This window comes from Malus sylvestris, chromosome 5 (genome assembly GCF_916048215.2).
Source record: "Malus sylvestris chromosome 5, drMalSylv7.2, whole genome shotgun sequence".
Lineage (NCBI taxonomy): Eukaryota > Viridiplantae > Streptophyta > Magnoliopsida > Rosales > Rosaceae > Malus > Malus sylvestris.
The window spans coordinates 29,853,134-29,876,452 of NC_062264.1; the positions used below are offsets into that span (position 1 = coordinate 29,853,134).

General features: G+C 37.2%; 5 protein-coding genes and 1 long non-coding RNA gene across 8 annotated transcripts; 3 read left to right on the top strand and 3 right to left on the bottom strand.

The window, feature by feature from the left end:
* Positions 1–8: 8 nt before the first annotated feature.
* On the bottom strand, positions 9–2,996 carry LOC126624724 (ER lumen protein-retaining receptor-like). The gene is made up of 6 exons (XM_050293826.1): positions 2,703–2,996; positions 1,986–2,251; positions 1,723–1,838; positions 1,349–1,422; positions 398–461; positions 9–295 (listed from the first exon to the last, which is right to left on the bottom strand). Exons 1-6 carry the CDS (start codon positions 2,791–2,793, stop codon positions 259–261), a joined length of 648 nt encoding a protein of 215 aa, XP_050149783.1. The 5' UTR covers positions 2,794–2,996; the 3' UTR covers positions 9–258.
* Positions 2,997–5,209: 2,213 nt separating this feature from the next.
* LOC126622079 (protein XRI1-like) lies at positions 5,210–8,894 on the top strand. 3 transcript variants are annotated; one of them, XM_050290731.1, is made up of 9 exons: positions 5,212–5,559; positions 6,454–6,509; positions 6,602–6,724; positions 6,846–6,985; positions 7,398–7,461; positions 7,546–7,648; positions 7,743–7,783; positions 7,892–7,975; positions 8,223–8,894. In XM_050290731.1, the coding sequence occupies exons 1-9, from the start codon at positions 5,540–5,542 to the stop codon at positions 8,495–8,497; spliced, it is 906 nt and encodes a 301-aa protein (XP_050146688.1). In that variant the 5' UTR covers positions 5,212–5,539; the 3' UTR covers positions 8,498–8,894. The 3 variants fall into 3 exon arrangements, with proteins under 3 accessions (XP_050146687.1, XP_050146688.1, XP_050146689.1); XM_050290732.1 differs by having other exon boundaries at positions 7,573–7,648; XM_050290730.1 differs by having other exon boundaries at positions 5,210–5,559; positions 7,743–7,975.
* Positions 8,895–11,081: 2,187 nt separating this feature from the next.
* On the top strand, positions 11,082–14,775 carry LOC126622076 (purple acid phosphatase 15-like). The gene is made up of 7 exons (XM_050290728.1): positions 11,082–11,435; positions 11,820–12,011; positions 12,178–12,511; positions 12,615–12,832; positions 12,949–13,139; positions 13,567–13,857; positions 14,329–14,775. Exons 1-7 carry the CDS (start codon positions 11,150–11,152, stop codon positions 14,470–14,472), a joined length of 1,656 nt encoding a protein of 551 aa, XP_050146685.1. The 5' UTR covers positions 11,082–11,149; the 3' UTR covers positions 14,473–14,775.
* Positions 14,776–16,224: 1,449 nt separating this feature from the next.
* LOC126622080 (uncharacterized) lies at positions 16,225–17,071 on the bottom strand. The gene is made up of 2 exons (XM_050290733.1): positions 16,939–17,071; positions 16,225–16,846 (listed from the first exon to the last, which is right to left on the bottom strand). The coding sequence occupies exons 1-2, from the start codon at positions 16,967–16,969 to the stop codon at positions 16,368–16,370; spliced, it is 510 nt and encodes a 169-aa protein (XP_050146690.1). The 5' UTR covers positions 16,970–17,071; the 3' UTR covers positions 16,225–16,367.
* Positions 16,447–17,299, top strand: LOC126622081 (uncharacterized). Its single transcript, XR_007623324.1, has 2 exons — positions 16,447–16,554; positions 16,607–17,299. It is a non-coding gene; the product is annotated as an uncharacterized LOC126622081 (long non-coding RNA).
* A 1,174-nt stretch (positions 17,300–18,473) lies between these two features.
* On the bottom strand, positions 18,474–19,861 carry LOC126622077 (uncharacterized). The gene has a single exon (XM_050290729.1). It carries the CDS (start codon positions 19,707–19,709, stop codon positions 18,648–18,650), a length of 1,062 nt encoding a protein of 353 aa, XP_050146686.1. The 5' UTR covers positions 19,710–19,861; the 3' UTR covers positions 18,474–18,647.
* Positions 19,862–23,319: the final 3,458 nt, after the last annotated feature.

The window sequence follows — 23,319 nt, forward strand, 5'->3', positions numbered from 1 at the left end:
ATAAGACATTCTGAGAAGTATGATATATTATGATCCAGAAAACATTATATTCTGAGAAGTATACGTCCCTAGATACCGAAAACAGTTGTTGCTTCGAGAAACCATGTAAGACGGAAAATACAGGGTAGACGGAAAAAAAATACACAGTTTTGAATGTCCGATGATAAAGAGCATTTCCCGAGCAACGTATGTGATCCTTTTGCATAATATCCTAAGGCAATGGATGAAAAACTAAGCCTGCGTAAGGGGTGGCTGAACTCAAGCCGGTAACTGGAGCTTTTTGTTGTTTTTCCAGCTGCAGATCACGATTACACAAATATATAAGAGGGAAGGCTCAGATGAATGCAAACTATTACCGTAATCTAAACACATTTTTGTAACATCTAAGAATATTTACCTGTGGAAATAATAGTAGAAGAAGTCGGCATACAGCAGTGTTTGAACAAGCCCGGAAATCCACGCTGCAACGGCCAAAGAACATAATCATATAGTTTATGGTGGAAAGGAAAAGTGTACCCAAACAAGAAAGGGCAAATCTTCCAGGAAGATGCTGATGAGCTCAACCTTGGTTTCATTAAGTGGTATAGGAACTCAGAATGTGAAGGCTTACACTCAAAATAACACTCCCCACATTAAAAACAAGAAAATTATCGAAATGAACAAATGAACAAAATTAAGTTTACATTCTGACAATTCGATAAACCATACAAAAGTAGAAGAAACAAGTTGGGAACAAGTGCTTTCGAATTAAAGAGTAAACAGTTGCTAACATAAGTAACACATATGCACATATTGGTCTAAGCCCTAATTTTAACAGATAATTCACAGGAAATAGAGGCACTACTTATTAAAGCAATAGGTCTATGAATCGCCCTAACAAGTACAAGTGTACAAGTATATATATAAAGAAATTGAACGTTATTCATATAAGTAATAATTCAATACATGAATGTTATAGTGGCATGTATGCTTGTCCTGTATATTTATAGTCCTTAGACGCAAACTCCACAAGATAACCACCAGCAACTATACGTGTGCATCAATTCAAGCATATCATCAAGCACAATACGTGTGCATCTAAGGACTATAAATAATAGTCCTTAGACGCAAACTCCACGTGCAGATATCACACGAGATTATACTTCATAGTTCTGCCTCCACTGAGCATATCATCAAGCACAATACGTGTGCATCACATCACAACATCTCTACCTAATACCTCTATCTTTACAAAATAATGGAAACAGAAAATATGCAAGTGAATGCATACGAGAACACATGCACAACAAGGGGCATCAATACAATACCAGAGAGAGAGAGAGAGAGAGAGAGAGATAGAGAGTCATACGTATCCAATGAACATAGTGTGGTTCAGTGAAGTAGCGGTAAATCCAGTTGAGAATGTATAAAGCTCGGTATGCGCTGCAGAAGTATTTAAGCACATCAATTCAAGAACCAAAACAATATATCATAAGACGCTATCAGCATACATAAAATCTTGTAGGTAGCATATCGCATTAGAAACAGTTTCGAATGGTACTGTAGCAGAGGATATTTCTATGCCAAATATTCACAAAAAACAAAAGAAAAAGGAATTAACTTATAGAAAGAATCTTTAGCTAAGAAGAAGAGCCAATTTGAGCCGCTATGCATTAGGAAATGAAAGAAACTAAAAATCTGATATGGTATGACAAATCAAAAGTTTGTTTTGAAAATATATACCCAAGAAGTAACACATATTGGCCTGTCAAATTGTCAATGTTTCTCGTTCTCTGCAACAGCACAAGCTGAGGAAGTATAGCAACGGCTTCTAAATATAATGAAAATGTCCACAAGACCTGATCCACATTATCAAAGAGCATATAAGGAAACTAAGTAGGATTAAACTAAAAGATGCAAAGCCAGTCATAAAGTTTCAATTAGTGCTTAGCAGTGACAGGCACCAAATATGAATAAACAGAAACTAAAAGAATATGCGAACGGACCTCCTTGAAGGTGAATTTCTCATTGATTATTAGAGCTAAGAACACACATGGCAGCAAAAGAAACACATGGCGGAAGGTGTCTTGGTCTTTATCATAAGATCTGCGAACAATCTTGTGCTCCCTAATGTACCAAACAATTGAAAATGAGCTCCCCAAGAATACCAACTTCATGACGGTATTATACAGAGATATAAAGTCGGTGAAAATGTCCAGGTAGCGAGTAGCGAAAACAATGGCATAGAGTTCTTGAGTCTTCAAAGAAATACCTGGACACAACGAAACACATCAGAAAACAATGCTTGCGGTACTTGTAACCAAACAAACGACCCGAAAAAGGACCATTTCTGAATATTTCGGATTGCGAAAAATGCAACAATAAACCAATCCCCCATAACCCAAATACTCAATGCCAACAAAAAAATTCAACTTTATCCCTCATTCTAAATTATCAAAAACCCCAACATTTTGGAATTTTTCCACTGTCAGTTATAACTCAGAACCCAAATGCTATTTTCAGCAAAAATCAAACTTCAAATGCTTAAATACATGATTAAATACAATGTAATACAAGATTAAATGAATTAAAACCTCAAATCTCAACTGGGTTCAATTCAAAACAGAATTTAAATGCAGCTAAACACGAAAAAACATTGCTTGCAAAGCATTTCAATTACAAAATGAATATGCAGAGAGAGAAAAGATGGGAAATGGCGGTACCGGCGCACGATTTGATAGTGTGGATCTTGAGGAGCAAGACGAGGACGCTGGCCAGGTGGGTCATGTCGCCCGCTAATCTGAATATATTCATTTTTGCTGGATCCGAGTGACCTGTATGAATTCGGATCTCTCTGGTTTAGCTGGTGAATCGAAATGGGTTTACTGTTTGCTTCTCTACCAAGCGGTGTCGAAAGGCACAGAGAGATACAGCAACTGCGTTAAATCTTTTTCCTCTGGTTTATTCGTAGTTTAAGATTCGGGTTTCAGTGACGAAGTCTCGGCGGGTAGATCTGTTTGTACACTTCTTTTTCTTCTGCTTCAGTTGTGACTTTGGGCCTCCTAAATCCTAAACGAGCTTTTTCTACAGTCATGGGTCCTTTTGTATTTTGGGCCTTCTTTTTCCAACCCCCAACCCAACAAATAAAAGTATAGGGTTTGTTTGATATCATATTTGAAATTTTTTATCATTTCTTCAAACTTTTCTTGAAAACAATTTTCTTTAAGACTTAAAAACTTGTTTGTTATGCGATGTAAAAATTTTAAATCTTACAACTTAAACTGGATAAAGATATCCAAAAAGAAAGGGTCGAGGGTAGGGATGAACAACGGTTATGGCGGAATTAGAGAGGAGGAAAGCAAGTAAGACATGATTGGAGGAATGAGAAAGAAAAGAGTGGATCGAAGGAGATAGAGAGGAAGAGGAGTGAGAGAAAGAACTGAGATAATGAAGAGAGCAGATTGGAAGACAGACGAAAAAGGTTAAAAAAAAAGAAGGGGGAGATAGAAAGAAGAAAATAGAGAGATAGATTTGGAGTGAGAGCGGACAAGGAAGAGAAAATAAAGGAGTGAGTTTGTTTAAAAACTCACTTTTTGTTTTTTTAGAGAATAGATTATATTTTTTAATTAGTCTTGAGTTCAGTTTTTTAAAATAGTCATACCAAACAAGTTTTTAAAGCATAAAACTTGAAAATTGTTTTTGAGTTTAAAAGGTTGGATTCAAGTAAAGTACCAAACAGACCCTAAATTTTTTGTGCAAGACGTCCATTAAAGAACACAGTGTGTTAAAAACGTAACCTTGTAGGATATTGTAAAAAATGCATCGATAAAACACCATTGCATTTTGTTTGCAACAAGGATTTTTTTTTTCTTTTTAAAAGGGGGACAACGAGTGGTAAGTCATGATTATCCACCTCTTTCGGGGCCGAGAATACTCACAGAGGCATTCGAGCCTCCTCCTGGGTACAAGTATGGTGTCCACACCAGCATCGAGTTTCAAACTCAAGACATCTAGTTTTTAGTTTGAAAGAAGCATCTCAGTCCGTTATTTACCACTAAACCATCAATTCGTGGTTTGTTTACAACAATGATTAGATCTATTACGAATGACATATCAATAGTATGCTCATTTTATAAACGGACTAATCAATCAACTTCCACAAAATAATTCTCTTAAAAAAATAAGACTTGTATCTTTTAATTGTCGATTGATCGTTAACAAGCCTTTTACGGTTAATAATGAAAATAATTTAAGTTTAGAGTGGCCCTTAAACTGTTTTGAACATTTTTACGGTTAAAACGACATAAAGTGCGAATCAAAATCCATGAAATGAAAATCAAAATTATATCAAAGATGAAATAAACTGCGAGGACGAAGTGAAAAGTTGGACACACAATAAGGACAAAAAATGTGAAGCTTCGTGCCATTGTACTTACATGATATATAGTGAAAGAATAATTCTCAAGACACCCAAATAATCGCAAAAATTAGGGTGCAAGTGTGTTTTATGTTTATATCTGGGTCCACCATGAATTACATTATTAGGTGGTTAAAAATTTAGGAAAAGCTTTTATGCCTATAATTTCTACCATAAGAGTTTTGATTATTTTTATGTCATATCATGATAAAAGATATTTGTATTTGATAACGAAATTCAATCGCACTTACAAGCCCATTATTCAAAACAACCCAAATAAGGTACATTTTCTCCTTTTCGATTTATCGTTGTGTGTTGCAATCGGTGTAGAGGCACGTTGATGAAAAACCTAATAAATCTACATGTTTATTATGGTATGAAATTCATAAGTAGATAAAACAAAAAAAAATACAAGTCACAGTCACTTGGTTTTGATTACAAAGTAATCATTTTATCAAAAAGATAAGTCCTCCAATATGCGTTCAAAGAGATACGTGATATAACAACCTAACAAACCTACATGCTTATTATGGTACGAAATTCATAAGCCGACGTAACAAAAAAAGGAATCTCGATCACATGTATTCGACCACTGTATAATTGTGGCTTAATCATAAACCGTTAGGTCAAATCTTAAGGTGGATGACCATAATAATTTAAAACAAAGACTGAAAAATAGTAGTCAATGAGGCAAATTAAGAAAAAAACTGAAAATAAATATTTAGGAAGGCTAATCCCACGAGTAACGGACTTGGCGGGTCCACTAGAGTAAAAGCGTGCTCTGTGATATTTCCATGTCTATATATCAAAACTTCCATATACAAGAGAGAGAGGAGGAGGAGGAGAGAGAAAGACAGTCTCTAGAGAGAGAAGCTTGGCCGGTTATTACTTCGTCCCCCCAGACAGAAATCACGCATCTCAAGCAGTCACAGAGAGTGAATAATGCAAATATATATACTCGGCAAATCGGTCTCTCTTTAACGGCTACTTTTGGTGAGAGAAGTTGAAGAGAAAGAGAGAGAGAGAGAGAGAGAGAGAGAGAGTGTGTGTGTGTGTGTGTGGAGAGAAAGCAAGAGGGTCTGGCATTTGGGCGACGACGGTTGAGTTGCTGCTGCTGCTACTGCTACTGTTGCTGTTCCATAGATGGATTACAATAATGACAAGTAAATATAAATACCCCTTCTTTCTGTCGTTTTGGCTTCTGGGTTCTTTCGGATGTGGGTTTTTATGTGATTAAAGTGTTGATTTTTTTTTGTGGGTTTTGGGATTGTTGTGGCAATGTAGGCGGGGATTTCGATTTGGGGGATTGGATGGTGGTTCTGTGAATTGGGTTTGCTTCAATTTTTCAGATTGGGTTTTTAATTATTTGGAGAGGTTGTGATTTATTTGGGACTTTATGGCTGAGGATGATGTGGGCTCTCTGATTTTACTTGGTGGGTCATTGTTTTATGCTTTTAGCTTAATGTTTTGTACTGTATGGCTTAAAGCAAAATCCCCAAATGCGGATTATCAGATTCTGCTAGTATATATATCTGTCTTTATACTTCCAGATCCTTATTGCATAAGCATCCCTCTATTGATACAAGTTTAGCATCCTAGAAGTGGATCATTTGTTTCTTTAGTAGTCTTTTTTTTCGTGTTTACGGTCTTTTTCTCACTTGGGGAAAGATACATTTGTTTGGTTTTACTTGTAGGTTATGCTGCTTATTGTGTGGGTACAATTCCATTCTGCTTGTTTTCGATTGGCAGCTTCGTTGGTTACATTGATCTTTTAGTTACTGATTTGTTTCATTCCAGCTATGTTGAACCCACCAGCGTAAAGAGAAATTGAAAAACAAGAAAATATTCAAAATGTAAATTCTGGAAGAAATTAACTATATAAGCTGCATATGCAGCCTTGGAGCCTGAGCTTATCATTTACATTGTTTAAATGTCCACTGTGGCTCATTCTTGAGATGGTTGCAGTTTTGTGGTTTTCATTTCAGTAACCTGAAGTATATTAGGACTTATTTCTGACATCATTTTAATTTCCTTTCTACTGTGTGAAATGACGATAGTGAGCACTGGAATTGGAGAAGGAATAATCAGCTTACCCAAAAGGACTCCAACCATGGTATGTTCTCGCCGCAGTTCGTAATTTGTTATAATATTGTTATACAAGGATGAAGTTAGTGATTTCTTGCTTGGTACTATTCTTTTGAGCAGACATGTCTGAATGCATGTGGAAGGGAGTGCCACAGAACGAAGAAGACATTTCCTACATGTTCGATGATGAAACAACACCAGTTAAGGCTTGTGGAGATTTGGCATATCATGTTAACTTCAGAGGTTAGGCTTCCTTGTTATTTTCCCTCCTCATTGTTCTTTGGCATTTTCTTGCTTTTCGTGTATCTGCAATTCAGGAACACTGCCCTTTTATGTTTTTTAATATCAAAGAAGTGGATTTCAGATGATAGGAGCAAGGAACCAGAGCCAGAAGAACAGTCCTTCTCGCAAATAAAGAGGCGCAGGATGCTACAATTTGACACTCAAGATTTAGATCCTTCCCTTTCATGTGACGAGTTGTCATCTTCATTCTTGAATACAAATGTATGTGCTTTCTTGTCCGAATTATCACATCTATTGGGAACGTTGTATTGTTCTTAGGCTGCGTGCCAAACTGCTATTCAATTTGTGGCATGACGGTACATATTCTTTTCTATCCCAATGCTACTGCATTGCAATGGTGATTTGGGTGTTCAGTAGAAAGATGGCTTTTGCATTATATTTGCCACCCATTTGAAGTAGGCATGTCAAATTGGTGTGCTGCACATGTTACAGGGTTGCAGTTTCTCTAGTAGTCTAGCTCTGGGTTTTGTGTTGATAAGGGAGTTTCAAGTTGTATTTTTTGCCCTGGAAGTCAGAATTTGAAAGACTTGGAACTTAAGTTTTTCCTTGGAGACACAGCATATTACATGTGCCATGTATTTTTCGTAGCCTAATTTTTGTGCTTTATATTTAGGAGAGGTTGGATTCAATTGAAGAGGCTTTTTCTGAAGCATCGCAATGGGTATCAGGGTTTGCAGGTTTGTCTCTTCCAAAATATGTCTTCCTAAATTTACTTGAACATTTACGCCTAGGATTTCTGATAATCATATTATTTATGTTAGGAAATTCTTCTTCATCTTGCTTTGAAGGCCTCGATCAGTCACCTGATGAGTGGATTGCTGAATGCTTCAACAATACCGATATGCATTTCAGCCCTGATGAGTTGTATGCTTCTGGAAGCTCTCTATATATATTATTTTTTTTGTAAAATCATTTAGTAATGTACAATAATCTGATTGCTTTATTATTTGATACTCAGGAATTTCGCTGGGGCATCAGATGTTCAGCTTGACATTACAAGTAAATTACATTTGGTTCTTTCCATTATATTTGTACTTTTGCCTTTGTTCCTTTATAACCTTATCCCTCAATTAATTCTAAGCATACAAGTTCAATTTTCTGTTGCAGAGTTATGTGACCTCCGACCTGAGCATGAAGTGAATGTGGTTCAACAACGAATTACCCGAACGCCTCAAAATGTTATTTTTAAAGGTACTGTCATGTTCGTGACATTTTTTGTTTCCTGTATCCAATGTTCTCTTTATCAGCTTCCCGTCCTTCCTCAAAGTTATCCTACTTATAGAAATGTCTCTCTCTCTCTCTCTCTCTCTCTCTCTACACCCCCACCCACCCATCCACACACACATACCAGGATTCTTTGCCTGGATCATCACAAACTATGCTCTCAAACTTTTGAAATGAAAATTCAATCCTCTAGGTTCTCTGTTTGTATGCATAGGTAGGAAGTCTTACATTCGGACTCCCACTAAGTTGGCTACTTCTGTGGCATATCCATTTGCCTTCATTAAACCCTCTGGTGCCCATGGAGATGTAACTCTGAAGGACATAAACCAGCGGATCCGTACTCCACCACCTTCAAAAGCAAAGCAAAAACAGGAAGAACCTGCAGCTTACCCTACTTCGGCCTTTTCAGGGAAGCCTGTCGTTGGAAAAACTAAAATCCGCACTGAAGGAGGGAAAGGCAGCATTACAATTATGAGAACCAAAGGCTAAGAGGCAGTAGAGAAGCGGCACTCCAAACTTCCCTTCTCGCTGCCCTTCTGTTTTCCCTATCTTTTGGGATGAATTTTTCCTGTAATATTCTAGGGCAGTCAGGTACAGAAGTTAACTTCATTTTTTTTTCTCTTGGAGTTGTTCTCGGAAATTATAAATCACGGCAAAGTGTTTTATGTTTCCAAGTGTCTCTAGCTGTCAAATAGTAGCGGTTCTATACATTGTATGACTGAGAATCTCAAAAGTCTACTAGGTACTCGTTTATTTCGGTTTCTCAAAAACCTTGGTAATCCTTTCAGGAACATAATATGCATAACTTTGTGTATTTTGATTTATGTCTGAATTTGAAAGGTGTATTTAAGATGAAATGAGAAGTGTAGACTTTATCTGGTTTGCATGTTCATTTCTCCTAAACCTCTCTTTGTAGTTTTCATAGTATTTATGCCTTGCGTATACAGGCGGAGATTCTTCTATCCCCGTCTGTATATTTCTCTCCCCTTGTCACAAGAGAGATATGTGAGAGATAGACAGAAGGAGATATACATCCCGCTTACAAGGGCCTCAGAGACATCTCACTTGGTCTCCTTGGGGAATTAAAACAAAGAGGGTAGAGCATGCTTGCTTGTGGCAGGCTTTGAAGGGGAAGGGGAAAAGGCAAGGCATTGTTGAAAGTTGAACCTTGAAAGCAGGCATCCAACCACAGTGGTGTGCTGTATCAACTTCACAAGCTTAAATGGGTTAAAAGCTTTCAGGTGATTAACTTTACAATTAGGGCTAATTGCTCTACTTAATTAGCCAAAAAGCAAAGAAGGATAAAGGAAGAAAAAAAAGAGAAGTGGTTAGCACTTGGCACCCACATGCTGGCAGATACTTTTGTGAATTTTTGAAAATGAGGGTGGAATTTTGCCTAACTTTGACCAAAACCAGTCAATGAAAAAAAGTTATCAGTCCATGGATATGATTACCGTTGGATTTGAGATCTGGCTTGGATTCAAAGGCATGCAAGGTAAGATCTAACCTCAAATCTTTTGCAATTGGAAATGCATTGATGTTGGCATATCTCTTAATAATCTAGTTATGACAAAGTAAGCCAAATTTAACTAAATGGTGATTGGCTAGTACATTTCGTAATCTTATATAGCTCGAGTTGTTAAAAACATTTACATTGTTGTCGAATATTATGTGTATATGTGCGATTTTTTTCCTCTTCTATGACTTGTTTAATAATCCCAATCAGAATGAGAATAATTGAATTGCAGAGGGATTGAATTGAAAATGTTATGGAATGATGTGAAATCAGAATTGAATTCCTGTTGAAATTGTTTACCCGGAATTAGAGTATGAATGATGCAAATGACATGTAAGATGTTTACTTATTTACATGAATCGGAATTGAAACCAACTTAATTACTAAATTGCCTTCTTTTTAATAAATGTTTTTATTTGCTACACGTATTCTCATAATATAAATTTCAACAAAGATAGTTATTTAATTAAATAATTTAACAATATTTAATCAAATATTGGTACAAAAGTTGGATTTTTGATGGGCTTCATTTCGAAGAATCCAATATAATCTCAATCTTAAGAATCCAATTTTGGAAGTTTAAAATATGATTTCTCATTTTGGGTGGGACTTATATATATTTTTATCCTCCAAGTGTTGATTTACACTTGAACCACTTTGAATGACTACAATTCCTATTTCTCTTATTTCATTCCCCTCACGTAAACACGCCACTAATATATTTTGTGTAAGCCGTTAATTAAAACTGTAACCAAATTAAGCCCAACACAAAAGAAACGTAGTCTATAAATTCCAGCCCATGTTGATAACCAACCTTCAAGCCCAACCCTATATCACAATCCATAAATGTCAAAATTGTGTTCAACCTTTTTGAGTTTAGTTGAATTTTTGAAAGCATATTCTCCCAACCAAAAAGAAAATTGGTGGCTCTCAACAACAAAAACACTGTTTTTTTTGGTAATTTCGACACATTTATATGGAGTCCAACCAAAAAAATTACATAAAGAAAGACATGGTGACTGATAATTTAGAATTTTTTTTATCTTGAAATACATTGGGTTCAAATCACATAGATGATTTATCTAAAGACAACATTTATTAGCACATCTCACAAAATTCCGTGACTGTTTTTAAGGTTTTATGTCACATGTATTTCTCATTGAAATATAAAAGATGGTGTTATACATACATACACATTTTTTTATTTCCTATACATTCTATCTCTGATTTTCTTTAATCTATTCGATCTAACGGTCAGAAATTGATAGTGATGTATGAAAAGTAAAATTTCAACTGTTGATTCATAAAAACAAAACATAGAAGATGCAAAATTTCCGTTCATTTGAATCAAATTCATAGCGAGAATTCTCCAAATCAAACAACTCTATCAAAACTTCCTTGTCAACTTAACCCGTCTCAACATGTCCCATCACAAAGTAACAACCGCCGCCCTATTGTCCCAACCAGGACATCTGGGATTGCGTGGGACAGAAACCTCCCCACCACGTCACCATGAGAATCCAGAAATATTCCTTTATTCCATATTCTTTATACCTTCCCCTCTATATCTTCGCGCTCTAAAGGCGGATGAGACCTAAAGCAAGGCGTCTTCTTCCCCGACATAAATGGCATTTTCTCCGTGCTCCTCCGTTCCTGCAGTTGCTGCGATAACGTGTTTGATTGCGGTGGTTGTTGGTTGTTACTGGCCCGTTGAGGCCCGTATCCCGATCACCTTGGACGGCCCGTTCCAGCCCCTCACCGTCCCATTTGATCCCAGCTTGCGCGGCAACGCCGTCGATTTGCCTGATGATGATCACCGGGTCCGTCGCCGGGTTAAAGGGTTTGAGCCCGAGCAGATTTCCGTCTCCCTCTCCGCCGATTACGACTCCTTTTGGATCTCCTGGATAACAGGTTTTTTTTTTTTTGGTGTTGGTGTTTAAAAGCTTTTATGCAAATAGAATTTTAGGATTTGAGAATTGGGATTTTTCAGTTTTTGGTTTTGGTTAATTGGGGCCTGTTTGAAACTGCTTCTGGAAGAAAGCGCAATTAAAAGTGCTCCCGATGATATTTGACACATAAAAATTTGAAATGTTTTTGGATGATAGAGGCAGTTTCTGGGTTGTTGTTTTTATAATAAAAGCGCTTATGAGCAGAAGTACTTCCTATAGAAGTAGTCCCATACAGGGCCCGGGTTTATTAGTTAAAGCGTTGAGCTTTTTTGCAATTGAGAATTGGGGTTTATCATTTTTTGGGTTTGGCCTATTGGGTTTGATTTTTCATGGATTGTTGTTGCAGGGGAGTATCAGATTGGAGACAACATAATGCCATTGGACCCCAAAAGTGTGCAAAGCGTTGTTCAATATGGGGAGCTGGGGTATCCACCAACAAATGAAGCCTCAGGATATTCTCTTGTTTACAATCAGCTCTACCCTTTTGAAGGCCTCCAAAATTACACTTCCGGAATCATCCACCATGTTCGTCTCACAGGTTTGATTTTATTCGCTTCTTCGTTTGCTTCAAAGTATCAATGGAGAATTAATTACAAAGTTGGGGTTGACTGAAATGAATGGACTTTTAACTTCCCCAAACATAAGTTGTGATGGAAATGTGATTCTTCTGATGAGTTGGTGATTTAATTCCTGTTTCGATGTAGGGTTGAAACCGAATACAGTGTATTTTTATCAATGCGGGGATCCTTCTATACCTTCAATGAGTGAAATCCACCATTTCAGGACCATGCCAGTTACTGGTCCTCGGAGCTACCCGGAGAGAATAGCAGTTGTGGGAGACCTTGGCCTTACTTACAACACAACTTCCACAATAAGTCACTTGACAAGTAACAACCCTGATCTTGTTCTATTGATTGGTGATGTTACATATGCAAACCTCTACCTGACAAATGGAACTGGATCTGACTGTTATTCTTGCTCATTTCCAAACTCTCCGATACATGAGACCTATCAGCCTAGATGGGATTACTGGGGAAGGTAAAAACTTAAACTGCTTTATTTCTATTGCACACAGCAGCTGCTGCAAAGTATGGCATAGAACTTGTTTTCTTATGTTGTCATTGCTGGGTAATTTGTGTAGGTATATGCAGAGTTTAGTTTCCAAAGTTCCAATAATGGTGGTCGAAGGGAACCATGAAATAGAAGAACAGGCTGAAAATAAGACATTTGAGGCTTATAGCTCTCGGTTTGCATTCCCATCTGAAGAAAGCGGATCCTCGTCCACATTCTACTACTCATTTAATGCAGGGGGGATTCATTTTATAATGATTGGAGCCTACACTGATTTTAGCAAATCAGGTAATAAAAGTGTGCATAACTTGAGCTTATGTTTTGCCTCAACATCCCTTTTTTTTTTTTTTTTTGCATTTTCTTTTCCTTTATGAAGCTTAGTTTTATTGTTTCTGTCCCTGCAGGGAAGCAATACAAGTGGCTGGAGCAAGATTTGGCTAATGTGGACAGATCCATAACTCCATGGCTGGTAGCTACTTGGCATCCACCCTGGTATAGTACCTATGAGGCCCATTATAGAGAGGCAGAATGTATGAGGATGGAAATGGAAGAGCTACTGTACTCCTATGGCGTCGATATAGTGTTTAGTGGACATGTAAGTATTATTGCCACAATCTTTGATTGGTAACAGGTTTCTTTCTTATAGTCCGAAACTTTGGTGAGAAGTGGTTTAAGAGCCCTTCCATTGAGTCTTTCATTTATACCAGATAGTGATAGAAAGTTGGAAAAAGCTGCATTTTATGCTTTTAGCTTGTGTAAACAAAGTTAATGTGAAATTAAACAGTCATTGGTTCCCAGGTTACTGAAATGTAAAACAAACTTGTTTTAAATGCAATGACCAGCAATGACCTTATCTTGAAACTAGTTTCACCGCATTACCATTTGGTTCCGATCCAAGCATGTTTTTATTAAGTTGTCCTTCGTGTCTATGAATGATGAATTAATTTTCCCCATTGTAACTAAATGTCTTTTTGCTTTAAAGTTCACTGAATGTTGTTCTGTTTTCTTGAATAAAACAACAGGTTCATGCCTACGAGAGGTCGAATCGAGTTTATGATTACAACTTAGATCCCTGTGGTCCTGTATATCTCACTGTTGGTGATGGGGGTAATCGAGAGAAGATGGCAGTTCATCATGCTGATGAACCTGGTCATTGCCCAGAGCCATTAACTACTCCTGATGAACACCTAGGTGCGGGTGCCTTTTGTGCAATGAACTTTACCTCTGGCCCAGCGGCAGGTAAATTTTGTTGGGATCGGCAACCGTATTACAGTGCTTTCAGAGAAAGCAGCTTTGGCCATGGAATCCTTGAGGTACTCCTTTTTTCGGTGTTTCTGTTTGGGAAAAGTGCAGTTGAATAATGCATTCAATTTTCTATAAATGCCATGCTTTAATTTGTATGACCCTACATATGATACAACTTGAAAGTATGGAAAGAAATATGACAGTCAATGAGTATATAAAAACCACACATTATATAATTTTGCTTAGCCATTCAAGATCTCTTCACTCAGTAAATAGGAAGTTGAATTTCTTTTTATCGTTCAATTGCAACGTCACGATCAAATCACTCAGCACGATATTTGTTTATATGGAGCGGGAGATTTTCAAGACCCGAGTTCTTGAAGATCCTGTGACTGACTAGAATATCCTCGTTGCGTTTTGTGTAGCTAACATACAGGCCTAGGCTGCAGTCTGCAGAGAATGTATATACTAGAATGACAGCTCAGTTTAACCACCTGGATTACATTCTAACCGTGGGATTCAATGTGCATAACTTGCAGGTGAAGAATGAGACTTGGGCTTTATGGACATGGTACCGGAACCAGGACTCTGACGATAAAATTGGAGATCAAATTTACATAGTGAGGCAACCAGATAAGTGCCGCTCCCGCTACATGTTGACGAGTTGGATTGCTGAGCTCTAATTCTCACTGCTTCCCGCTGGGAAATTTATTCTTAACATCTTAAATCAGTTGACCATTATTATCCAGATAGGAATAGGACGGAAGGTGCAGAATGAGAGCAAGCAGGAGCAGAAGAAGAGCAACTCGGCAAATGTTGTATGTGAATGGTAAAATCTGATTTATACGTCTTCATTGTAACTTGAAACAGTTTCTGAAGATATCCTCCCTCAATCAATTTATACAACAATAAAAGCGTGTAAAATTGGTTTTTGGAGCAATTTCGGATACCAATTCTAAACTAATTGGCGTATTGTTGTTGACAAATTGTATGCTCTTCTCTCCAAGAGAAAAAGTTGGGTCATATGTTTTAAGAAAATAAGCCTAAAGAAAAAAACACATAAAATTAGTAAATTGTTGAATAAATTTGGATCTTGGCTGTTTTGTTGAAGGAAAAAAGTGAACTTTATCTGAAAAACTGGAAGCTAAGCTATGATCAGAGCAAGGCAGATGGCGGTCCAAACAGACCCTAAATCCGAATCGAATGAAGTATATATAAATGCAACCAAAATAGCCCAACATTTTATAAACAAACATCAGAACGCAGAAAATGAATTACCCAAAAATTTATAGACAAAGATCAAAACTCACAACCACATTCACTTAAAAATGCACAAAAAAAAAAAAAAACAAAACAAAACCAATTGCAAATTATACGAAGAATTTTACAAAATCATGATTTTTTTTTATTGAAATGCAGAAATTTGAAGCATATGTTTACATGTAATAGACCCCTCCACTTTCTTTTCTGGGGAGGCTTTAGAGGGAGTTCTAAGGGTTGTTCCTTCTATACATTGAAATTCTGAAATATACAAAAAAATAACGTCCATTTAAGAGAACAACATATTAGAAGAAGCCATATACATTTAGGGATGTGATATCCCCCCACCCTATTTTACTTCTCACACACCTTTTTAATTTTCGGCCGTCGGATCGGATGAATTGAAGAAGATCAATGGACAGAAATTATCAAGAAGTGTGTGAGAAGTAAAATAGGGTGTGTGGATAGCATACCCCATACATTTATTACTAGCCTCTTGCCACACGCGCACACGCATACGCGTGTGACAATTGACATTTTTATATATATTTTATTTAAATAATTAATTTACATATTTTAAAAAAATATTTAAAAAAAAAAGAAGAGAAGAAATGAATTTAAAGACATGAAACCACCCACTAAAGAGGGAGGTTTTGTTTCTGTTTTTTTTTTTTTTTCTATAATTTTAAATATTAAATTCATTCAAAATAAAAATATAGTTAAATACTTTAGCAACTAGCTTCTTTTTGTTCAATTGTAATTTATAAAATTCTTAAAGGGCAATTTATGGTATCTTTTCCTTTCACTTTCATCTACTTTCTCTCCTTAAATTGTGGAGTGATTGAAGGCAAGATTGGTTGCGTCTTTGCCTCCTTCTCGACTTCTCTAGAAGAGAGGCTTTATCTTGTATTCTTAACAACACATCAATATATTATTCAACCAAATACACATTCAAATTTAACATTTATATTTCCACACGCGCACATACACCCAGATCATTCAAGAAAAAAAATTAGGATTTGCTGAAGAAATCACTCACCAGATCCATGAAGACAGAGTCCTAGCAGGCAGTATAGGCACCAGTTCATTCAATGAAGCTGCAGTCGTTCTGCGGATTCGGTAGATAAATTTCATCCACACCAAGTTTCTAAAGGACGTCCAGGATACTTTCCCAGCTCTCAAAATTGTTGTTGCCTGCCTTCCATGACCGAAACTATACTCTTCACATACCTTACAGGCAAATGATATATACACTCTATCGGAATGAATGTCTCCGAGGGAATGACCCTGAATTCCTGAATTGTCGGATTCCACAAGATCACCTTACTAGAATTAGGTCAGCAGCTAGACAAATGATGCCATCACAACGACCTACAACGCGAAATGATTGATCATCCCCAATCTCTAGGCTCATAGCAAGAGGAACATCGAAGTCCTCCGTCCCAGAAAGAGTGCTATACTTTTGCACACCGCCATCGTCATCGTCAACAGCGACATTGGCACAAGTAAGTACTGAGAATACGGATTGAGTTTCGTTATCATTGGGGTCTTCCGTAGGGACTAACATTCGCTTCAAAAAGGCACGAGTGAATTGATTGTCGTGCAAGGATTTGGAGAGGTGCTTGTGTACGAAGCTGTGGTCGTTGATGAGAGCATACCACCATTTCGCGACGCGATTGAATCGCATCAGAGATTTCGAAGGCACAGTTGACAGAATTTTCACCAACAAATCTTGTCCGATTTTGGATGCGGTGTTCGTCATTTGTGCAATGTCAGGTATCGTCCTCACCCTTCTTCCTTTACGTACACACATAAAACAACACAAGAAGATAAGAAGATTCCACAATTACACATTCTCTCTGAAAAAAGAAGAAAAAGCGGAGATTTACCAGAGCCCGAGAGAGACGACGAAACATTCATATGATGATGGAGGACACACTGTCAAAAGTGTACTCGGATCGTGATGCACCACCATTTTGCGATGCGAGTATACTACCCTTTCGCGATGCACTTAGATTGCATCAGAGATTTCGAAGGAAGAGTTAAACAAAATTTTCACCAACAAATCTTGTCCAATTTTGGACGTGGTGTTCGTCCAAAATAATCCATTTGTAAACACGAACGTGGAAACAAAAAAATCTGACAAGCACGAACGTGGAAACAAAAAAATCTGACAAGCTCAGTAACATTTGAAATTTGTTTTCATTTATTAATAGAGAAATTAGATTCTTATTCTTTATTTTATTTTTATTTTATTGATTGAAACTTTATTTCTTTTTAATTTTTGATGTAAAATCTTTTGGATTTTATCCACTTTATTATTTTAATAATAAAATATTTACATGTTAATATTTTTAAATTTTTATAATTAATTTTCTCTAAATATATTCATTCAGTGTTGGTAATATTACATTTTGTTATATTTAATTTGACCCCATCACAGTACTTATAAAGCTTGTCATTACAAGTGATTGCATATTTTTTACACTTCTATATTAATTATTATTAATTTTGCTCTAAGAAAAAAACACTATTCATGATGGTTCGAAGGGTTTTAAAAATCTAAAAGATGATTTACACATCGTCAACACTTGTAAATTAATTATTATAAAATTTTTAAATGTTCCTTGATATTTTTAAACTGCTTTAGTATTTTTAATTTGCTTTAAAAAAAATTAATCTCACTCATGTGAGATTAAACAGTACGACTATTGTTGTTGGGTTTTTAAATAGTTTAAAATGATTAAACTAAACTTTTTTCTTATCAGGTTGAAACGAGTTACGATGAATAAATTGTTAAGAATCCGTTATTCTTAGCGTGTGACCTGAGAATGCCCCAATCAGTTACTGTTTTGATCCGAAATATGTTATTTTTGTATTATTTGAGATCGTGATAACTTATCGTGTAAGAAGTTATCATGGGACCCAAAATTCCCCAGTACCCTTCCATTAGTTTTTCTATTATTTAAATGCAACGGTAGCTTGCATTAACAGAGAAGATCTTAGATACAACATTGCTCGTTTTAACAAATAAAAAATGAGTTCGGGGTTCTCAAACTAACAACAAAAACAACTACTCGGAAGGGAAAGATATCATCTCTGGATCTCTTCCACTAAGGTCACTAGATCAAGTGATATAGATTCTTAAAATTTGATTCAATGGTTAAAAATAGAAATCTCCTTTAAAAGTTATAATAACTTTTATCTATGATCTTGGTGGAAAGAGATCCGGAGGTGGGCCTTCAAACCGAGCTAGCCGATGGGTAATGTTGTTGGTCGGACATCGCACATAAAAAGAATACACTTGAGTGATTGCAACCATCATAGTATCTTCCACACTGACCTAACGTCGAACAGATTGATGGAAGACTCCGAACCTTTTATAGCCGTTACAGCCTCAACCTGGAGAAAGAAAACATATATGTACAGAGAAGAGGCCGGACAGAAGGCATTCATTCATTTTTACTGAAACCTGAAAGTAATTAGGAGGAAAATACAAAAACGAAAAATAAATAATAAAATAAAAAAAGGTTTCCTCTAAAAACTCCAATTAAAAGTTGAAACTTGCATTTTCTTTTACTTTTACTTTTTTTCTGGTTCAGAAAATATCGAGAATTTCCAAGATGAAATTGTTGCAGAGGGGGCAATTGCCCCGCTGGACCCACAGCTCTCGGGAGCACATCCTGCAGAACGTATGCCCGCAGGGGATAAACGCCGCGCCCTTATGCCTCACCATGCACACGCAGCAGTTATACTCCACATTCCCTTCTTCCGCCGCCACATCCACCTCCTCCTCCTCCTCTTCCTCCTCGTACACCTGCTCATCCTCGTCCTCGTCCATCGTGTACCTCGACTCCACCCCCATCTGCCTGTCCGTCTCCTCCAACAAGTCCATCAACGACATCCTCACCGGCTCCACCGTCCCCGAGGCCGCACCCGTCTCTCCCGACGACACGTCATTTCTCGTATCTTCTTCCGCAGCCAATGCCGCCGCCGCAGCTTCGGCAGCCTCTTGCGCCGCCACAGCTTCCCTCGCCGAAAGCGATCTCTCCTCGTCCAGCGCCGCCGACAATCGCCGTCTTGGAGAGTCCGCCGCGAACCGCACAGAGCCCTGGCGCGAGAACATCGAGGCGCGGGGGTTGTTTATATCCACCTCGTCGGGCGGAATCGAGGGGTTGGCGCTGAACCGGGTGGAGCCCCGCCGCGAAATTTGCCTCTCGACCTGCTGAGTCATGTCGAGATCGGACTCGGGAGTGACGTAACGGACCGAGCTGCGACGCGAGTTGCGAGATCGCGGGTGGTGGTGGTGATTGGAACCGTAGTTAGTCGTATTCCGGATAGGGATGTCGGAGGTGGGGACACGGACGGAGGAGGTCCAGGCGGAGCCGGCGCGTTTGAGTAGGAGGCGTTCTTTGAACGACTTCCAGGCTTTCTTATCCTTCTTGCCAATCAGGGCCCGGTAGGACTTGGGCTCCTCGTCGCGGATTATATCGAGTAGGGTCCGACCCGAGATTATGGCGGGAAGTGCGGGCGGTGGAGGGGGCTGTTTGGCGGCTGCAGGGGCCAGCAACACGTCGTGTAGGCTCAATCCGGCTAAGTCTCTCCCGTTGCTACTTGCTGACATCTGATCGAGAAGCGTTAGCCTCCGGCGACCTTCCATTTCACAAATTCACCAAAAATAAATTAAATGAACAAATTTAAAATACAATGGAGGAATGAGGAAATCAGCGGATCGGAAGCATCTGTTCGATTTGTTTGGATTCTGAGATTTCTTGGGAAATGTAACTGAACTAACAATGGGGATCTATAATTTTTTTTTTCTTTCAGTTGAGTAATATACTCGTTTTCTGAGGGCATCTAAGCAAAAAACCGCAAGAATACGTACATTTTTATGTATTTTTTTAGTTACTAAATACGTAGTTCATGCATCAGTTACGGTTTCCAGTTAAAAACCAGTAACGAACTATAATTTTTACGCGTATAAAAAAAAGAGTTTTAACAAAACACTTCTGGTACTGTTCACTTTTAACGAAAAATCATATTTTTACATTTAACTGCCATTATTTACTATACCTTTAAAAATAGTTTTTAGTTAAAAGAGAAATTTTTTTGAATTTTTCGTTAGTTTTTCTTAAAAAAAATATATTACGTTGCTAACTTGCTACAATGAGTGTTGCGTAAAAAATGCACAATGCAGTTATGTCGACCCGCCGCCATTTTGTGGTGTCAATCAACCGATTAATTAACGTCTGTCATCTCGACACCACATTTCACAGTAACTCATTAACCACCTAAAATCCTCCAACGCTAAATGAGAATTGCACAATTAATGTAGAACTCTTATGTATCGGTCAACTGGCTTCCTTCTTCAATTGATCAGCTTATTTGTGTCAGTCGATCAAATTTCTTGTTGTGTCGGTCAATCGACATCACAATACACATTACTTACGCATTTTTCATCATTCATGGGAGAAATTTAGGTGTAAAACAATAAAAGTCTGAATCTAAGACGTTTAAGTTTACAGTTATACGGAACTTTGATAGTGGAGGAAAATGAAACGGAAAGTGGGTACATGCATGGGATACCTTACGTCCCGTGACCGTTGCTTCTGGTGGTACGGGCAGATACGATGGCTCCGCCAGCTTTCAATTATTTAGTTATTGTGTTTATCTCTCTGAAAAACAATAAGAATAAAGCTGAGATTTACCAGAGCCCGAGAGAGACAAAGAAACATTCATATGATGATGGAAGCAAAAAACAATTGTAATCTAGATAAAAAGATGAGAGAGAGAGAGAGGGAGAGAGAGATAGAGAGAGAGAGTCGATGCACCAAAAGGCAAAAGCTAAGTGATGGATCGATAGCAAGTTGTCAATGGTGGGTCTGTATGTTTGTTTTTTTGTTTGTTTTCTTTCTTCGCTTAAAGCCTAATTAGTAATTAGTTGTGTGGATGATTGATTGTATTTGTGGTTGTTGGTTAATCTCTTTTTTTTTTTTTTTTTTTTTTCTGGTTTTATAATTTTTCCGACTTTAGCTCTCAAATTGTAGGGGAGGGAAAGAGGGATTTTTGGGGCATTTGGGCAAGGGGAGCGAGTCTTGTGGGAGGAGGAGGTACTAGGTTCCCTCTACTTCTGCTTGTTTGTGGCAAGTACACCACCGTCATACATTTACTTCAATCTTTTCAGCTTATCAAATTTACTGCTGCTATACATATCAACCTAATAGTTATGTTATTCCTCATAATGCGATGAAAAGTAATAATAGTTTCTGGATAACGTTTTTATCGTTTTTATGGGTTAATTATGGTTTAGGGTTTTATGGGTTAGTAATTTCTTTAGGACTTGTTCTGTGATCAATGAAAATAGATGTAATGAAATTGGAACAAACTTGTAAAAAGAAACAATTCCCAAAGAGACAATGGAAGGGGGAAGAAAATTAGATATACAAGCAAATCGAGAGTCGAAGACACAAGGAGGATGGGTATGGCATAAGTTGGAAGACAAAGTATGGAACTCAAGTGAAGGAGGAGCATAGAGCAATAGGCAAGCATTTTGTTTTGGTTCATAAGATAAGTGGTGAAAATTAAAAATGATGTTAGGATGAGTAGTGTGTGCGGGCATGACCTGATCTGATTAGATTATTCATGTATGTAAGATTTACAAAGCAAGAATAGTCATTATTGGATAATAACGACCTACACATAAATACATCGAAAAAAATATATATACTAATATGTTTTGATTTGAAGGTTTTGTGGTGGGAAATTCGTTTGTTTCAAAGATGAGTGGTTGAATATGTTAGGTTGTTATGAATTTGGAGGTAACGACTAACTAGTTGCAATCAAACTACAGAATGTGCAGGTTTTTGCTAGCTTAATATTGGTTCCACATGCCCATCATCTACTACACTTCTTATTTTTCTTTTCCATGTGTAATATATGGGGTGGTACCAATACACCAGAGTATGTCATACTTCGATGCTTAGAGCCGTTTGATCCAATATTGAATTTAACATTTTTAAGTACCACATTATACATTAAAATTAGATCAAATGGTTCGAAATATCAGAGTATTTCATAATCCGGTGTATTGAAAATAAAATTATAATATATGACTAGTAAAAGAAGTTGAGGATCTCATAGACTTTTCAAAGATCTTGATCTAATGCAAGAGTGGGACATATTTTTAATGTAGGTGTGGAATTGCAGGTTATCTTTGTCTTTAATTTGTTGACTTCACATGTCTTGCCATTGTTACTTTAAATACTGTCACTATCTCAACAAAGAAATTAATATAGGGCGTGGGCTACAAATGTTGTTTTTCTTTAGGGTTTTGCATGCATCCATAACACGAAAAGGATGCAGTTTCATGTGTTTTAATTACTTCAATGAAAATGCGTGATTGATTTTTGAATGCCTACCACCGTACATGCATAATTGCATGTAATTTCTTCTTCTTTACGACAAGACGAGAGAGATATTAACATGTTTGTAATTTAAAAATGTTGACAAAACTATGCTGGTTTTTCCTCCCGAAAATAATTGTAGCGCTCCGCCAGTGACTGGAGGAAAGGGGGTGACGTGTATGGACCAATCAAACCTGCTAGTCTTTAGTCTAGTGATATTTTTTTCACCAAATTAAAAAATGTCTCAAATTCCAATTTTTTGAATCAACAAAGGCATAACTTCAAACTGCACTTAAACATCAGCCCAATGGTTTGATGACTGTCACGTTTATATGGGCCTTGCCTGAATGCTATGTCTTCCCATCCTTTTAAGAAGCCCAATTATTTTTCTTCAAAAGGTCAATTAATTAATTAATTAATTTGGAAAGGGATCCTCTTCGGATCTCTTCCATCAAATTCACCTAATCAATCAATCCGAGTTCTTGAAATTTGATCCAACAACTACAAACAAAAAGTTTATTTAAAAGTTATAATAATTTTAAGGGTAAATTACACTTTCATACCTCAGGTTTGTGATCTATTTAAATTCCTTATAATATCTTCAAAATATTTCACTTTCATACTTTAAGTACTATTTTATTTCAAAATAATACATCCGGTACATTTTTCATCTATTGATCTGTTAAATGCTGACGTGGCTACCACATATATGCCACGTGGCTGCCACATATATGCCACGTGGCTGCCAAATGTCTGCCACGTGACAAATAAAAAAAATTTTATTTTTATTTTTTAAAAACCTGAATTTTCTCAAAAAAAGAAGAAACCCACCATCCCTCCCCCCTCCAGCGACCCACATCCCTATCC

Coding starts and splice junctions, on each gene's coding strand:
- LOC126624724 (XM_050293826.1), bottom strand. CDS start 2,793: ATGAATATATTCAGATTAGCGGGCGACATGACCCACCTGGCCAGCGTC. Junction 1,839..1,985: donor AGAAATTCACCTTCAAGGAG/GTCCGTTCGCAT, acceptor AATGTGGATCAG/GTCTTGTGGACATTTTCATT. Junction 296..397: donor TTCTACTATTATTTCCACAG/GTAAATATTCTT, acceptor CGTGATCTGCAG/CTGGAAAAACAACAAAAAGC.
- LOC126622079 (XM_050290730.1), top strand. CDS start 5,540: ATGGATTACAATAATGACAA. Junction 6,510..6,601: donor CCAAAAGGACTCCAACCATG/GTATGTTCTCGC, acceptor TCTTTTGAGCAG/ACATGTCTGAATGCATGTGG. Junction 6,986..7,397: donor CTTCATTCTTGAATACAAAT/GTATGTGCTTTC, acceptor CTTTATATTTAG/GAGAGGTTGGATTCAATTGA.
- LOC126622076 (XM_050290728.1), top strand. CDS start 11,150: ATGGCATTTTCTCCGTGCTCCTCCGTTCCTGCAGTTGCTGCGATAACG. Junction 12,833..12,948: donor CACTGATTTTAGCAAATCAG/GTAATAAAAGTG, acceptor CTGTCCCTGCAG/GGAAGCAATACAAGTGGCTG. Junction 13,140..13,566: donor ATATAGTGTTTAGTGGACAT/GTAAGTATTATT, acceptor ATAAAACAACAG/GTTCATGCCTACGAGAGGTC.
- LOC126622080 (XM_050290733.1), bottom strand. CDS start 16,969: ATGAATGTTTCGTCGTCTCTCTCGGGCTCTG. Junction 16,847..16,938: donor GTCGTCTCTCTCGGGCTCTG/GTAAATCTCCGC, acceptor GTGTACGTAAAG/GAAGAAGGGTGAGGACGATA.
- LOC126622077 (XM_050290729.1), bottom strand. CDS start 19,709: ATGGAAGGTCGCCGGAGGCTAACGCTTCTCGATCAGATGTCAGCAAGT.